We start from the raw sequence: 19,013 nt of genomic DNA, 5'->3' as shown, positions 1-19,013 counted from the left end.
AATGTCCAGTACTTCTTTACATAAGACTTTCAAATGTCCTTTCAAAGTCTTTCTTTCTACCTCTGAAATTGCACATGAATCATCTTTGTTGTTTCCCTGTTAAATGCTTTTATAACATAACAAATCCACAGGTATCAGTCTTTATTTCTTTTCATATTCTGCAAGAAAATTTTCCCTTGAAAAAACAGTCTCAAATATAATGTCACAAAATGTCTCTTTGTTAATAAGACCTCATGTGCTTTTATACCCACACTAGCTATTAAACTGTCCCACACTTCGTACCTGTCCATTTGTTTTGTTTTCTTTACTTTGAATCCTTACAATGTTCTTCTGTTCTTCATTTTCTGCTACTCCCCTTTTGCCTTCTTTTACTTTCTCTGCGTATGTTTTCTTTTCCATCTTACTGTTATTCTTCAGGATTGTCTCTGCATCCTCCTTTTGAATTTTCTAAATAATGTCCCCCCCAGTAACCATCTCCTTCATTTTCTGCCTCACTGTGCACCACCATTTCTTTATGTAAATCATCCTGCAACCTTCCAAACTGGACACTTGTAATTATGCAGCCTTCATATACTGAGTCATCTCCATCAAACAGGTTCTTTGAAACATTTCCTCATAATCCTGCACATATTCTCTGGCCTAGATATATGCTTTCTCCTTCATTTCTTTCAGTACTTCATCATCTTCTTCTCTCTCTATGTGCTTCCCTGTTTCTACCCCCCACCTCTGCACCTAAAACAGCTGCCACTCACAAAACTGATGAGTAGGGGAAGTTTCATGATGTCCTGGCCAAATTTATTTATTTATTATTTTATTTTATTTTATTTTATTTATTTTACATTTGTTGACCGGGCTAGTCCAGCTGGATAATTTCCATTTTCAGTGGAGGCCCGGGGAGAAAAGCTCCACAATTAAAACAAGGTTAAACATTTAAGCAACAATCCATACATTTTAGTGTAGTAGAAAATACAGCGAAAAAAACAGGTAAAAAACAAATAGCCTAAGCTATATATTCATATTTTTTTTTTTTTTTTTTTTAGAACAGTACAGTAATTTAGTCATTTGAAATAGCAGGGAAAGATAGTGATTTTTACGTAGGGAGGTATGGCTGAAGAGCGAAGAAGTCATTTAGTCTGGATACCAGCTTGGGTTCCCCATTAAAAAGGCCACTAGCCCAGGGGGACTAACCTGGTCAGGATATGATAAGTAAGTAAAAGAAATGCAATGATGTGCATGTGAGTATAACCAACACATGCTAAAACATTGCTATTGACTATTAATATGACTGTATGTCTATTCCTGGCATGGTATCTGTACATATACACAGAAATACACACACATAGAATCAGATATACACACAAAGTGACCACATAAAAGGTATAAATGTACACAAGCAAATAACAACATGCACAATACTGCACACATATATATGCATGCTGCTTAGTGAATGTTAAGTGACTACACATGCTGCTTAGTGAATGTTAAGTAACTACGCATGCTGCTTAGTGAATGTTAAGTGACTATGCATGCTGCTTAGTGAATGTTAAGTGACTACACATGCTGCTTAGTGAAAGCTAAGTGACTACGCATGCTGCTTAGTGAATGTTAAGTGACTATGCATGCTGCTTAGTGAATGTTAAGTGACTACGCATGCTGCTTAGTGAAAGTTAAGTGACTACGCATGCTGCTTAGTGAATGTTAAGTGACATGCATGCTGCTTAGGGAATAAGTGACTACGCATGCTGCTTAGTGAATGTTAAGTGACTACACATGCTGCTTAGTGAATGTTAAGTGACATGCATGCTGCTTAGTGAATGTTAAGTGACTATGCATGCTGCTTAGTGAATGTTAATTGACATGCATGTGTGTGTATCAACCTGTGCTGCTTAAGGGGAAGCATATAAAAATGCATTGGGACCTAAAATCCATGCTCTGCACACCTCTGTAGCAGCACGTTAAGCTGTCAAATGCATGATCTAATGTCCACTGTGAAGGATGTGGTACATATCTTTGTATCCCACAGAGATGACTGTACACCACACACTCTATCCTGCACATATCCTCTGCACTGTGATAAATGTACAGATCACATGCTGAAAACAGGAACATCCATAGCCAAGAATGTAGAGCACATCTCTTCATCACTCAGCAGTGAAAATGCATTGTACATACTGTTTACTTGTATGAACTAAGGTACATGGCCATGGAGGAAGTACACATCTTAACATAACACACTGATGAATGTTCACTTCACATGTTGTACACCTGCTTGAAGTTCCATGGCCAAGGACGTAGTACACATCTCATCATACAGTGAAAAAAGAATAAACTGTGAATAATCCAAAGTAAAAAATAGACCCAGTGCAACAACATCACATGCAACTGATATCTTTATAAAAAGAACAATCTAATAGCAAGTAATAACCCTGCCCATACCTTATGCAGATGGATGTAAAACCTAACTGCCAGGTGTACCAGTATGCCATAAGTGAAACACTTATTAGAAAATGTCATGTGAGTAAGAGGTAAGGATGAGTTGGAGATATTCATGCTAGGACTACATACCTGGGGTATTTTCAGTTGAACCTCTCTCTGGTCTGTCCAACTCTGCCCCAACATTCAGTATCACAGTGTGAAACTCTGTGGAGGTGGTACTGCTGTTAAGTAATGCCAGAAACTCTGCTGTCTCCATAAGGGATGGTTCAGTAGACAGTCCGCTACCTGTTACCTCCATTCCCATGCCAAGATCTCTGCTCTGTGGGTGTCAGCAAGGATTATATCTCTTGCCCTGCATCAGACCATATTACCTACAGCATTAACATTGTTTACAAGTTCACACCAGACATGGACATCATGTGCTGGTTGGTGACATGAGCTGGGAAGAGCCATCTACCATGAAGACATGGGACTTTCAGCATTCATCAGACTTGGTCCTGCATGCCGATGTGGAAGCACAAGCAGACACACTGGTTTCTTTCTTGTGCCTGTTTCTTGGGCATAGCTCTGTTCAAATGAAAACAGTGGAGTTAGCCAAAATTGCACATGGTCCTTAGAATTCCTAATAGTATTATCCTAAAAGGCCATCTAGTATGCTGTACTTAAGGCACAATTTATTTATTTATTTATTTACATTTGTTTACTGGGAAAGTCTGACTGGATAGAGGTCCATTTTCAGTGGAGGCCCGGGGAGAAAAGCTCCACAGTACAATAGAATGCAGTACATGAGAAAACAGAATATAGAACATACAATTGATTTTAATACATAATACGTTAGAAGTTAGCAGTTTTAGTTAAATTTACATATCTGTAGTCACAAACAAGCTTTATGTGACTGTTACATATTTACCCTGAGCATATCCTCCCACCAAAGTACATAAGTGCACTTATTAAGCACATGAGCACTACAGCAGTGTTGGCACACAGGTTGTACCTAATTAACACGTTTCAAACAACAGTTATAGGTTCATAGGTTCATAGGTTTATACTAGGCTATCTCGTTTTCCTTTACAGAATGATGAGGATCAGTGCTTCCTGTCGAGCTTATATCGTGTAGATTCACCCCTCTAGGCATGCTAATTATGCTAATTATGGCACATCTCATTATTTTTTCAGAATTACTCAATTTGTGGAATAAGCACAAAAGGTAAACATTGTAGTGATTTCTACATGATGCCAGCATGTGCGTAATCAGCCTATTAGTTTAGGGCTGTAGAACCTGTCATTACATAATTAAGCAAGTGCTGTGGGAGGTGCTGCAGAGCATGTGCTCTCAGTAGCAAATAGAGAGAGAGAGAGAGAGAGAAAGAGTAACAGAGGACGGCCATGTTTCACACCTTAAAGTGCCACTGAAACCATAGCAATACAATACCTATACTTTATTATTTTGTCATCCATCATGCAAATGAGTTGCCCTTCCACAACTCAGAGTTTACAAAGGATGGAACATGTGAGATCTGTTTTGTTTGCCAGTTCTTATCTATATTTCCAGAAATATTTGAAAGTGAGCCACTATAGCTGGAGAAGGAGAGGGTAATGCTTTTTTTCGAGTACAAAGGTGGTGTGAGGGGGGGTCCAATATTTTTATGGACATGCATTAAAGCAGGAGGCTCTTGCAAGATTGCTATTTAGGGTCATAGTGTAATGCTGACAACTTACAGTTTGGCTAAGGCTGTCAACCTTGCTACTGGCATCCCACTCATGGGGGAATAGTGCCATGACCACTGCAGTGACAAGTCCATGCAGCTTGACCTCCTACACCAGTGGCAGGATGAAGTTAAGGCACTTTTACTACCTCCATACTGCAAAAAGACAAGGAAAAGCATTTTTGTTTGAGGTAATCCATTGCTGTGTTCCTGTAAGCATTTTGTAGGCAAACAGCTAACTAGGCTTGGGAGGGTGGCTTAAACAACTAACTAGGCTTGGGAGGGTGGCTTAATGGTTAAGGTATTTGCCTTACAAACACAAGGTACAGGGCTTGAATCTCACGGGGGATAATTGGCTAGGCTTAAAATGTCTTGCAAGGGTGGTTAGCCTAGTGCTAATCTATGAACCTAACATGCAAAAAATAGAGTAGAATGTACATGTTCTCAAAATTAAGTAATAGAAATTTGAAGCAGTCCTTCTTTGAGCTTTAAATCATCTCGTTTATTCAATATAATTAGTGCTTGCATCTGTCAAATATAATGTTTCTTAAACAGGCTTTTCCTTTTATTTATTATTTAACATTTGTTAACCGGGAAAGTCTGACTGGGAACAAAGCCAATTTTCAGAGGAGGCCCAGGGAGAAATGCTCCAGGCACATGTTTTTGTAATGTGGGAGGAAACCCACACAAAGGCAGGGAGGACATGCAGACTCCACACAGAAGGCACCCCAGGTGAGAATCGAACCAGAGAACCTCTTGCTGTGAAGGGACAATGTTACTGCTGCACCACTGCGCCATCCTTTGTGCATTCTTTTTACTTTTTGGTCCTGGGGAAAACCGCCACTCCACCAGGTTTGGAGAGCCTATAAGGGGATTTACTTCACAAAAAGTAGCTTACTTTTGTTTATTGCCTCTATAATTTAAGTATAAAGTCTTTTAGCTAAATAGATATACTGACAATGCATGACACCATCTAATTTTTCAGTATGCCTTTTTTATACCTCTAGCCCCTGCAAAGATCAAAAGGAGCAGACAGAGGCAAAGTAGCAGACTAGAGCACCTAAGAGAATACAGGGCTGAGTATAGATGCTGTCATTAAACGGATTCACTTCATAACACTGAAAACTCAAAGCACTGAAAATGAGAAAACTTCATAATATAGAAGACCAAAACATTGAAACTTCAAAACACTGAAAACTCAAAACACATATACTGAGTTTAAACAACATAAATCATAGCACTTTCCACCAAGTGTAAGCAGGTGGGCAAGCCCCCTTGCACCCCCAATGTGAGGGGCTATGCCCCCCACACCCCCTGCTACTTTAATATATCAACACCAAGACTGCACTTAGTATTACTGACTAATTGTAATTCACAGTGATTTGCCTTACCTGAATTTTCTGTAATTCCCCTAGAGGACAGTTTTCAGTCATCATCCTAGAACACATTCACAGTTTGCTGTCATCATCTTAGGGAGCAGTTAATCCATATTAAAGTCAGTATTCACCATGGACAAACACACGCACTTGTAAAACATGAATCTACCATCTTCCCTGCATAGTCTCCTGCTGGTTGATCTCTTGCTCAGTCAAAGAGTTCTAAAACAATTCAAATTTCTTACTCACAAATGTTGCTTCTGGACTTGAATTAAAAAAAAAATCTCTCCTACTTGTGGGAAAAGAAAGTGTGTGCATGTAGAGTGCTGATGTATAGAAGGAATCTTCCATTCTTTGGAAGAACCATTTTTAATGTTTTTATGGCAAGGCTGGGCCACTCAGCAGGCACTGCGCCCTAGACAGCTGCCTAAGTCACCCTGTGCTGGATCTGGCCCTGAGGTTGGGGGATATTCAGGGGATGTTATTGATGAGTCTGTTCTACAAATGTCGGGCAGTCATGACTCTTACATATCTGATAGACACTAGATCAATAAGATCATTACAAGTAACTGAAGATTTTTTTTCCTGTGGACCCTGGCTTCTTTAAAAAAATTGGGTGATAAGCTTGTGTTTATCAATACAAAAATCCATAGATCTGAAACAAATATTTGAGCAGAATGATTAAGGTAGGAAGAGTTTCCACGAGGTGGGGACCTTTAAAATTTGAGCATTGTAGTTGCTGTAGCTATGAGGCCATTTTCCCAAAGTATTTTAATCCTGTTATAGATAGTTCATGTCCCCCATCTGGATTTTTACATTTATTTAGATTTTGTGGGATATATATAGTCTGTTCAGGGTGTGAGGCTTCATGCATGGTTAAAACAATGAGATTATGACCATGCATGTACAGTATTATAAATATTTAGAATGTATGCAATGCAAAAGGTTTATGTTTTCTGCAATAGGTCACCAACATTTTGAGCCATGAGTTGTAATAGAGATCATTAGTTGGAGCTAAGAGACTGCAAGTGGCACATTTTATTGAATGCATTGTGTATTTCTGAGCATTAATTTTAGATTTGTTTTAAAAGAAAAGGCATTAAAATATTGATTATTTACTTGTATAGTAGTATTAACATTTCTTAGAATGTAGTCATGTGGTTGAGTCATGTGATATGAGTAAATACCAATAACCATCAGGTTAAGCAAAGGATCCACACGAACATTCTCAAACAGTATTGTTTATTTCACAAAATAAGCTTAAGCTCTTTCATGAAAGAAAAAAAGGCTTAATCAGAATTGTTGATCATCTTCAATAATTCTCTTCAAAAGAGTATTAGTCACATGATCAAGGTCTTAAAGGCATAGTGCCAAAGCTATATAGTAAATAATACAAAAGTCTGGAAATGTTTGAAGCATTTAAAAATGTTTGAAAGCAAAAGCAACTTGATTTGGTAAAATGTATGAGTTTCATACAATTTTAACATTTTTTGTAGGTCAGAATTTAACTAAATTGTATATCAAGTTCAACATCGCCAAAACATCCTATAAGAGTTGCCACGGTTTGGCAGCTCTGAGTTTCAGGCCACTACAAATGGAGGCAAAAATCATAAAATCCAGGTGTGTTAGTAAGTAAAGCTGTCATGCTAGTTCATGCACTTCAAAATATAGTTCCCAGAGGCTGCCCTGGAGTCAGTGGAAACTTCTTCAAGAATACAAAAATGAACAATCAGTGTGGCAGTTTGTAATATGCCTGTATAATGCATTAATCTTTTTTGTGGTGATGTCCAATGAGTCTTTGTATATTCTTTTAAGAAAAATCCTCTCAGGATTTCCTACACAGAAAGACAGGGACAGGCTGCATGTTTCAGTAAAGAGGACATCTTTACTATTCCTTTCACTTTAAAATGTCAGCCAAATGTAATCATTCTCTGTCTTAAATCGATGCTATCTCCCTCAGAGATTAGTCTGCATTGTTGACAAAATCCACACTTGTAAGTGCACATCTTCCTTCTAGTACAGCAATCATACTTTGTCTGGCTTTCCAGATTCTCCTTAATGTTTTTCCCCTTTTGTATACAAAAGTGTATTGGCCCCCAACTTTTTCTTCCACCTCCATGTAGTGAGGAAATATTTTCCAATCAATACATTTTCTTTGCCCTGATTTATGGCCATAGTGAAGGATCATCTCTTTCTTAAAATTCTTAGCAGTGGGGGTTTCAGATCTGAGCCTGTCTGAGTTAGTTGCCCCATTGCTAAGCAATTTTACCTATTTTGTACCCCAGCTCTGCACAATTTCTTGTCAGATTTTGTTCACCATATTAGAGGGATACCCCTCTCTGGAAACATCCCAGAGAGTTTTTCAGTCTCTATAAGAAAAATATTATAGAGGAATATAATTCTAACCAGCCTGGCAAGATGTCCTTTCTCTAAACTCTAAACTCCTTTTATGGATATAAGGGTGACTGCTCGTATAGTCAAGAAGCAGTTAAGTTTCAAACTGTGGGTTTTCTGTATATTATTGAGATGAAGGACATATTTACCTTGTCTTTTAATATCCATCCATCCATCCACAACCCCTTTCTCCAGTTTTTTCACACATGGGGTTGGAGTGACACTTCAAAAATGACAATCATCCAGAACCAAGGTTTACATTGCCTTGTGGCTAGCCCTACCTCAATAGTTCTTCCACCCCACAAACTCGCATATAAACTCACACCTATGGCCAACTTTGAGTGTCCAGTCCACCTACTTCAGGCCTTCAGAATTTGGGATGGAAACGTATCACCCAGAGGAAACCCATGTGAACACAAGGAGGACAAGCACATTTCACACAGTAGGCAGCTCAGCCGAGAATCAAACCAGTGAACTTCCTGCTGTGAGGTGACAATGATGTCCACTGTGCCACTGCACCACCCTGTCTTTTAGTACTGTTACCTCCAAAAAATGTATTTCTTTGGAAAGGTGATGAGTAAATCTAAGGAAGCTGGTGGTAGTGTCCAAATAATTAATGAACTCCTGTAGCTGGTCCTTACTTCCTTTCCATAAAATGCAAATATCATCATGGAATTGAGTGGAAAGACTACAGTGTTTGGTGGAAAAAGAGTCAAGCATAAGTCTCTGCTCTGCAGACATAGGACTAAGTCTACATACGTTGGGGGAACATGCTGTTCTCAATGCCACTTCTTATAGGTGTTACTAGAATTCAGTTTCATCATTGGCAATACTGATGGCACAGAGGAAAGAGCCCACTATGGTCCAGATGATCTGGATTTGATCAGTGGCTTAGGTGACTGATGTAGTGACGGGAAAGGATGGGAGTGCCTGTCCTGGGTGGGAGGACATTCATCAATGATGCTCCCTAATGGTACACATGGGCAAAGAGGAGAGTGGCCCTCAGATGTAATTGATGAGCATAGGAGGAGGGGATGGGAGTGGATAAGGTGTCTAAAAGAAGCTCCCAGACAGATGCAGAAGATCGATGATCATCCAGCATGCCCTTAGGACCCATGACTGGCCCCAACAATGATCATCCAGCATGCCCTTAGGATCCATGACTGGCCCCAAGAATGATCATCCAGAATGCCCTTAGGACCCATGACTGGCCTCAACAATGATCATCCAGCATGCCCTTAGGATCCATGACTGGCCCCAACAATGATCATCCAGCATGCCCTTAGGACCCATGACTGGCCCCAACAATGATCATCCAGCATGCCCTTAGGACCCATGACTGGCCCCAACAATGATCATCCAGCATGCCCTTAGGATCCATGACTGGCCCCAACAATGATCATCGAGCATGGCCTTAGAATCCATGACTGGCCCCAACGATGATCATCCAGCATGCCCTTAGGACCCATGACTGGCCCCAACAGTGATCATCCAGCATGCCCTTAGGACCCATGACTGGCCCCAACAAAGATCATCCAGCATGCCCTTAGGACCCATAACTGGCCTCAACAATGATTATCCAGCATGCCCTTAGGATCCATGATTGGCCCCAACAATGATCATCGAGCATGCCCTTAGGATCCATGACTGGCCCCGACAATGATCATCCAGCATGCCCTTAGGATCCATGACTGGCCCCAACAATGATCATCTAGCATGCCCTTAGGACCCATGACTGGTCCCAACAATGATCATCCAGCATGCCCTTAGGACCCATGACTGGCCACAACAAAGATCATCCAGCATGCCCTTAGGATCGATGACTGGCCCCAACAATGATCATCCAGCATGCCCTTAGGACCCATGACTGGCCCCAACAATAATCATCCAGCATGCCCTTAGGACCCATGACTGGCCGCAACAATGATCATCCAGCATGCCCTTAGCATCCATAACTGGCACCAACAATACCACAGTACATTGGGGGGTAGGAGATTATCTCATATATTTAACATGGCTGTGGGGCACTGGGGAGCCTGGCCAGCTGAATGATGTTACTGGGGGACTAAAAATACATGTAATTATTTTTCATCATGATCTCCATTAGTTCCACCACAATTTTGGTTTAGTTGGTAGAAAGGGTATCTTCTGTACAGACAGTGTCTTCAAACCACTCCATCCCCACAGGGTGGAGAATGACTGAGAACAACTCAATAATGCCAGTTGTTGCAAAAATAAGGTAGTCATCATGTAGGTCATTCTTTATCTTCAAAAAGAAATCCCAGGAGTCTTAACGTGGGCTTGTTACTTAAAAGGTTTAGTTTTCTATTGCTATAGATGGTCCGGGGGTAAGATTTGAACTGTTCAGCATTTACAATAAGTTTTATGGAGGGGGATCCTCAATGTATTTGTGGCTCTTGGGTATGCCAATGTTTGTTGGAATTTTCGGTCATTCTGCATTTAAAATGGCAAAGTTTGTTTTGTAATGAACCCTCGGTGAAGTAGATCTTTGTTGAGCTCCTAAGATACTAAATAATATTTAACACAATGTGTGAAAATGTGATATATTTTCCTACTATAATCAATGGAGTGCATGATTATCAAACTCTCACCTTTGAATGACTCCATCAACCCGAGGGATTTGTCACGGGCCAGTTCCTGTAGTACCATCTTTTTATCCTTGGTGAGACTATAACACCTATAAGATTTCTAGCTATTATGGCGTTCGCATACATCGTTTCGCACATGACTTCATATAAGCGAATCACAAATTGTATGGATGGATTGAAAATGCTCTTCTTATCTTTTTATTTTGTGATATTTATTTTGTTCCATTACTAAACAGGAGGTTAAGGCTGACTTTTCTTTTAAATAGTTTCAACCTTATAGACGTTCTTATTGAATTGAAACTATTTAGTGTGGCCTGAAAATTAGTCAAGATGGGAGAACCATATAAATAAAGGTGAAGGGAAGGGAGAAAGGCATGTAGAGGGACTTTGAATGAATTTTTTGGGGGGGCTCTATATAGCATTCCTATTTTTTTTTTAAATTGCTCTGTATGTGGTGATCATATTTGAGGCTGTCTCTGTTGTAACCCCCGTCAGTTTTATATGGGACATTACGTCAACTGGAGTCTTATTTAGGGATATGATCTTAAAGATATTTCTCATGGGTAGGTCATTTTGGGAAAAATAAATGTATTTTGGATTTCTTTGGATTAAGAGGGAGTTGGTAGTTACAACTCCAGTTTTCAAAAGAGTGAAGTTATGTTGTATTATCTTTTCTAAGTTTTCTGCATTGCCTGACAGGGAGATTAAGGTAGAATCTTCTTCATACTGTATAAGTGATGTTGTATAGAAGTATAGCGATATGAAATAGAAGAGGACCAAGGATAGAGCTTTGCAGGCAGCTGTATTGATGGGTAGAATTCCATTTGACTGCATTTTGACATGTAATTAACCACTGAAAAGTAGGTTGTGAGATACCCCTTGGGGACAATTATACTAGGAGTTTTTTTTATATTTGTGTTGAAAGGTTTTTATAAGTCTAGGAGTAAGGATGATATGAGTTTACCTCTATCCTTGGCTTTATTTATGTTGTCTGTAAAAGTTAGGAGGGCAGTTGTGCTATAGACAAGTCTAAAACCATGTTGTGTATTGGTTAGTAATTATTCCTTTAGCAGATGATACAGTAGTTGTTTGTGGACACTTTTTTTCTAATATTTTCAAAAGGTGCAATAAGATGGCAGTGGGTCTGAAATTAGATATCTCAATAGAAATGCCTCCTTCTTGGAGAGGGATACTATGGCATTTTGTTAAGATTGTAGGAATATAGGACCTGTTTGCAAGGATGGAGACTGGATATGCAATGGCATTAGCAGCAGTTTTAGGTACGCTGCTGGAAAGTTATTGGCACAGGATGAGCAGGTTTTTAACTTTTGATATTTTTTTCTTTATGACAGAAGTAGTGATTAGTTTTAATGTGAGAGTAGGGGTTTTGGCAGATCACGGTAGATATGAGTCACGGAAGTTGGGAAAGGATTCATTGGTCAGGACAGCATTTATTGTTTCATTTTTTTCTTTTTTCTTTTATGTATTCATTTATATATATATATATATATATATATATATATATATATATATATATATATATATATATATATATATATATATATATATATATATGCAGAGTGGGTCTACAAGGTTTTTATTGTAACATGGACTGCCATTCTCAAAATTTAAATGACAAAGTCCAAAAGGATCATGACTTCTACCATTATGACAGAATCAGTTAATCCATAAACACATTATAAAATAGATACCATGCCATATACAGCTCTGCTATGAGCAGTTTTATAGCATTACAACTGCATGCACATTTTAAAGGTAAAACTTTTTGCAACTTTTTCCGATATATGTTTTCAAGTAACAAACTTACATGCAATGGTCACTGCTAGGATTGTTGTCAGCAGAAGTAAAGCAATCACACCTCCTGCAATCATTATGTTCCTCAGATGGTTTCTCTTCTTAAGCCTAATACTTTGTGTGATCGGACCTTCAGGAAAAAGAAAGAATACGTAAATCCTATGCATCCTCAGTGTTTGCATTTCAGATTTCTGGTATTCTCACTTACATTAAGAAAAAATACATTCTATTATAAAACCTTGCATCAATCCTTGATATTTTAAAACATATTTTAATATTTTTAATATGACTCATATGTTTGCAGCTGGAAGGTCTTTCATAAAAAGGGAAATAACTGAAGAGTCCAATTCTTTTTGTAACTCAGTCTCTCATGCTTCCATTCCTTAGCAGTAGGAGTTGTGGCTTGACACATCCTTTTATTAGTTATAACCAACACTGACGTCTCACGATATGGTAATAACAGAAACTTTGACACACAAAGTGCTTCTGTGTTAGCCAGTTGAATTAGCTGTTGAATGACAGACAGCGCCATTAATCAATTTCCATTTCATAATACATGGACAGAGTGTTATACTGCTCTATCAAAACATATTCACCTAGAGTATATAGACCGCTGGTTATCATTTACTTCATAAGACAGAGTTCTTTCACAAGTCTGAGGGTGACATGTATAAAGTTAACCTGCATGTGAAAAATTCCCACAGCATGGGCAGATGTAATTGACAAATACACAATACGTATGCATTCTTCTTAGCTCATAAATATAGTGAGTGTGTGTGTGTGTGTGTGTGTGTGTGTGTGTGTGTGTGTGTGTGTGTGTGTGTGTATGTGTGTGTGTGTGTGTGTGTGCTCCAAATATATGGAACCACTACTAACTCCCGAAAACCCAAACTACCGATGCCCAAAATCCTGAAACCAAATAACCGAAACACTAAAATACCGAAACATCAAAACCGCGAAATTCAAACTACCGAAAACTACACTCAATATACACCACACACATACACATACACACACTTTCCCCCAGAACACAAAAACACAAACCTAAACTACAGACAAGCAGGGGGACAAGCCCCCCTGCACCCCCACACTCCCACAACCCCCTACTTAAATATTCTAACTCCAAGATCGCACTACATACACAAACACACGAAATACCACCATACACCTACATTCCCCTCGCACACACACATCACAGTCACAACACACACTTACACACTAAACCCCTAACCAACACATTTAAACATAGATACTTACCTGACCTTCCACCATACCGCAACACCAGAAGCGCGAATGTCAAACTCCCAATGATCGGGATTTTGAAATTCGCTCTTCTGGTCTTTCGGTAATTAGGGGTTTTGGCTATATGGTCTCGAAAGTTTGAAATTCAGTATTTCAAACTTTCAAGATTATGTAGTGATCCCAAATATATACATACTATATATACTGTATGTAAGCTAAGCAGAATGCATATCACCTCAATCCATGCAGAATTATGTGTTAGCGTAATTCACAATCAAAAAATTGTGCAGAAAGGTATGAAGCATAAGCTATTTAGCAATGAATTCACATGTACAAATACCTCAAATTCTTCACCATCAATGCCCAAAGCCTAAGAAATAAAGTAGCCCACATTCATGCTTGGCTAAACTACAACTTACCCGACATTGTAGCCATCTGAGAAACCTGGCTAAAACCTCATATTTCTGACTCTGAAATCCTCCCTCCTGGATTCCAATCCCTCAGACACAATCGCTTAAATAGAAAAGGGGGTGGGGTAGCCTTAATCTACTCTAACCTGCTCTCCATCACTCCCTACCCCAATCCTATCGCTCCATTCAACAATGCAGAACTAGTAATAGGCCTACTAAAATAAATAACCACAAAAGCATTTGTATCATCGCCCTCTACATCCCTCCTTGTAATAACACCACTACTCTTGAAGAAATCCTCCTCTGGGCCTCTACCAATATTAAACTAGAGACATTCATACTTGGAGATGTAAATATCGATTGGAATCAAATCAACAACTCTAATCCCACCATATCCATCAATGTATTTAACTATACACAACTAACTAACTCCATTACCAGACCCAACAAAACAAACCCCCCAGGTACCACTCTAGACTGGATCCTAGTATCCCATCCTAATAAAGTCATAAACTCTGGCATTATCACTGACCCTATAGGAGATCACTTGCCATCTTTCATCGACAGAGCTACCCACTCCACTTCTCACCTACACCAATATACCTACACATGTAACCTCACAAACTTTAACCCCACTACTTTCTCTGATGCCCTAAAAGAAACAAACTGGAACCCCCTAAAAACTCTATCACTTGACGATGCCATAGTATTCTTCAACTCAACCTTCTTAAGCATCCTCAACTCCCTAGCTCCACCAAGAACAAAAAGGGTAAAAACCAAGACCACCCCATGGCTAACCAAAGACACCAAAAAACTTATGCTACAAAGAGATAAATCCTGGAAAACATACCATCAAAATAAGCAGCCAGAAACTCTTCTTAAATATAAACAACTCCATAACCTCATTAAAAAACAAATAATCAGAAATAAAGAATCCCAGTATATTAAACTCCAGTCTAACCAATCAAATAACCCCAAACATTTCTGAAATTCCATTAATTCTCTTCTCAAACCAGACACCAAAAACAACCCCTGCCCTGACTCCAGCAAATCTGATTCTGAAATCGCCTCCCTATTCAACTTCTTCTTCACCAACTCCATAGCAGAACTGACCAAGACCTTCCCTAACAACAGCCCTTCCCCTCAATCTATCCAATCTTCCATACCCTCTACACAACCCTCTGCCCCCAATCCTCCTCCAATATTTATTTGAACTTAAACTCATCTCAACCTCCCACATAAAAAAATTACTCTCTAAATTAAAACCATACTCCAGTGCCCCTGACAATATCCCATCCTCCTTCCTAAAAATAGCTGCAGATGGTATCACTTTCCCCATTAGCATCCTGATCATAGATCCATGCAGGAATCTTATGTGCCCTAATTATGGCATGCTGCCTTTATCCTATCTCTCTATAAAGGAGGCAAAGACAATAGCATCTCTAACTTCCATCCCATAGCTATCCTCTCCCCATCTCAAAACATCTAGAAAAATGCATCGGCCTACAGCTTATGCCATTCCTACTCAATCACAAATTAATTACTCCAACCCAACATGGTTTCTGACCTGGTTATAGTACTATCACAGCCCTTTTCTCTTTCTTAGACACATTAAATCTTCCCAGTGACTCTGGAAAAAAATGTTTCTACAGTTCTACTTGATCTGTCTAAGGAATTCGATACTATCTCCCACACCCACCTCTTAAACCACCTTTCTAGCCTTCATCTCTCCCAGAATTCTTTATCCTGGTTCTCAAGCTACTTCTCTGACAGGTCTCAAGCCCTAAAATGGGGGAAAGGCACCTCAACCTTCCTTCCTACCCCCACTGGGGTACCCCAGGGATCCATACTTGGTCCAATGTTGTTCAACATCTTTATTAATGATTTCCACAAAGCCATACCCAATACCAAAATCATACAATATGCAGGCGATTCAACTTTAGTGTGCTGCGCCTTTAACCTCTCAGCACTTCAAACAATGACCCAAACTGCTTTCTCCTCCATAGAAAACCACCTCTCACTAAATGCCAACAAATCCAAAATACTATTATTCTCTCCAGCACATGCTTCACCTCTTGATAAAAACTTGTTCCAAATTAATAGCCAAAACAATGCTCCTATAGAGGTTGCTCCCTTCACTAAATTACTTGGAGTAACTATTGACGAACACCTAAAAATCGACACTCACATTCAGCAAAACATTAAGAAAACTCATGTAAAACTTGGCATGCTATACAGAAACATTCACGTTCTTTCACCTCCCACCAGACAAATTCTTGCCACTACCTATCTACGCCTCTCACTATTGTATGGCGCTCCTCTTTCAACAAACTTATCTGCCTCTCTCTCCTCTAAACTGGAAGTCTGTTATAATAAGATTTCTAAATTTGCCACCAAAGCCAAATTCTCCTCCCATCATTGTACTGCCCTTCATTTGGTAAATTGGCTTGAACTCTCCAACCATCTAGACTATCTCCACATTACTTACAGCCCACAGACAAATTTTTCAACCTACTAAGTACCTGGCACTAACCAACATCTCCAACCTTACACCCCTCAGAGAACTCTGAGATTGACTCACCAAAACCTAATCACTGTCCGCAAACCCAATCGTCCTGCTGGTCAGGTTCTGCTATCCTTTTCCTTAGCTAAAAACTGGAATTCTCTTCCATCCTCGCTAAGGACTTGCGAAAACTTTGAAACCTTTAAAACTCAGCTACACTCCTACCTTTCCTCTAATAGGAAAAGCAACTGTTCCCTACCCACATAGCCTAATAATCTTTCCTCCCCTTAAACTCCTGTCTAACTCTGAGCACAAGCTAACTTAACTTAAAAGTAAATATTGTAAATGTCACAACTGTACAACTTACAAATAACCTTTACCACCTTTTTCTCTCTTTCCTTTCTTTAATTTTTTCCCCCTCACAATTACGTTTTCACTGCCATCCTAAATATTTAGATACAATATAATCAAGGAATTTATTCCTGTTGCTTAGCTTAAAATAAAATTATAATTATGTTTTCTTTACTTTGATTGTATATGTAACTTCACTATGTAATGCCATCCTAAATATTTTGATACTTTGTAACCAAAGAATTTATTTCCTGTTCTCTTGCACAAAATGTAATTTTAATTGTGTTGTCTTTACTATGATTGTATCTGTAAGTACATTATTTAATTCAGAGCTTTTCTTCCTGGGCCTTCACTGAAAACGGGCTCCCTGAGCCCAGTGGACCTCCCCGGTCATCAAACTGGAAATAAATAAATAAATTGCAAATGCAGCAGATCAAGGTGCTGAAGTTACGTTATTCACAGCAGGATATACTGTGCAACATCATATGCAGTACAATATCCAGAATATTAAAAAATGTCACTGTTGCGACAATGAGCAGTATCAGAGCGTATAGTGCACACAAACACAGGTGTGCATACTAGTGTGATAGTCAGGTGAGCCATCAAAACCAGTGAGTCCTCCAATAGGAGAAAAGTATTATGGTCTGGTCAGTGAATGCTGATATGCATACATATATAGTGATGCAGAAAACTTTAAGAATTGCATTTTGCATTCATATATGTCAGCATCACAGTAAATGCGGTACTCTTCCCCTCTTGTGCATGCTGCTTTTATACCACTTAGTATAGCAGACATAGTGCTATTGATATGAATATATAAATGCTGAAGGTAGAGCAGATTGCAGATATGTAAAGTATGGATCAAGAATATACTCAGGTCCACAATGCTTCATATGTAAGTACTAGGCTAGCTGTTCTTATTGAACATTTTAAGCCTATCCAATTTCCCCTTTAGAAAGAATCAAACCCTGTACCTCTTGAATGTGAGGTAAACACCTTAACCGCTATGCCAACCACCACTATTAATAACTGTAATAAGGTTTTAAATGCACGTGTGTATTTAAATACACACCAGCCAGCAATGCATACAGTGAACATGTAAGAAACTTTAAAATGTACCTATGATTCATTTAAAATGCAGTGTACATAATATTCTATACTCTGAGTATCTACAGAATGCCTACAGCTATGTGAGTTGAGGCTCACACATTTGGTAAAAAAGTACTTAGATATAAGCATGCACACACACACACACACACACACACACACACACACACACACACACACACACACACACTCTCACACATGCATACAAACACTATCACATACACACTTTCAAGTGTGTGTGTGTGTGTGTGTGTGTGTGTGTGTGTGTGTGTGTGTGTGTGTGTGTGTGTGTGTGTGTGTGTGTGTGTGTGTGTGTGTGTGTGTGTGTGTGTGTGTGTGTGTGCGTGTGCTCATGTGAGTATCAAAACCTACAATGGTGATGAAACATCTGAACTATTTTGGTCCAAGTAGGACCCATATTGATGGTAGGCCAGTTTAAGCAGTGGCAGAGTATGTACATCTTGGGTTCTGGGGCATTTTCAAATCAACTCCCCATACAAAGATTATTCAAACATGCAATAAATTTATATCATTTTGGATTCACCTTCTTGATTGTTTTAAACATATACTTACTTATCAGATTGTTTTAAATTATATTTATTGTTTAATAAAGCAAAATCTGTATGTTTGTTTTAAAGATGAACAGTCTTGAACATTTTTCCAGCAAGAAGTTAAACAAAATTTATATACCAATCATAGCAAAATCACCCTTTTTTGGGACATTTCAAACCTAAGAGATCACTTGAACAGCTGACATTATAATCCACCGATGTCCATATGCCATAACCATCAGTTACAGCCAGTTGATATCTACATACCTTGGATGTCTAATTCTCATAAAAATGGCTACAGTAAAGTATTCCAACTTGCTTTATAAAAAGTACACTAGTCCTACAGAGCTAGAATAATGACTGTTTAATGTGACCAAGACAGTGCAGTCATTATTGTCTGCAGATAGTTCCTGTACTTAGCAATTATAGCCCCATTGTTAATTGTGTACACCTCAGATATCTAATTGTGGTAAATATAAACAGTAATCATGGATATAATCAGTTTGTTTCACT

The 19,013-nt window shown here is 38.9% G+C and overlaps 1 protein-coding gene across 1 annotated transcript in view; it reads right to left on the bottom strand.

Moving 5' to 3' along the window:
* Positions 1-19,013, bottom strand: part of LOC122808145 (C-type lectin domain family 12 member B-like) — a 218,552-nt gene that overhangs the window by 47,577 nt on the left and 151,962 nt on the right. The window contains exon 2 of the mRNA XM_044079116.1: positions 12,350-12,466. Within this exon, the coding sequence (XP_043935051.1) occupies positions 12,350-12,466 (117 nt within the window). The remainder of the gene's footprint in view (positions 1-12,349; positions 12,467-19,013) is intronic.

Source organism: Protopterus annectens, chromosome 8.part0, assembly GCF_019279795.1.
Source record: "Protopterus annectens isolate FY-2018-M chromosome 8.part0, PAN1.0, whole genome shotgun sequence".
Lineage (NCBI taxonomy): Eukaryota > Metazoa > Chordata > Ceratodontiformes > Protopteridae > Protopterus > Protopterus annectens.
Note: the sequence above shows the minus strand (reverse complement) of the source record. Positions and strands in the feature narration are given on the sequence as shown.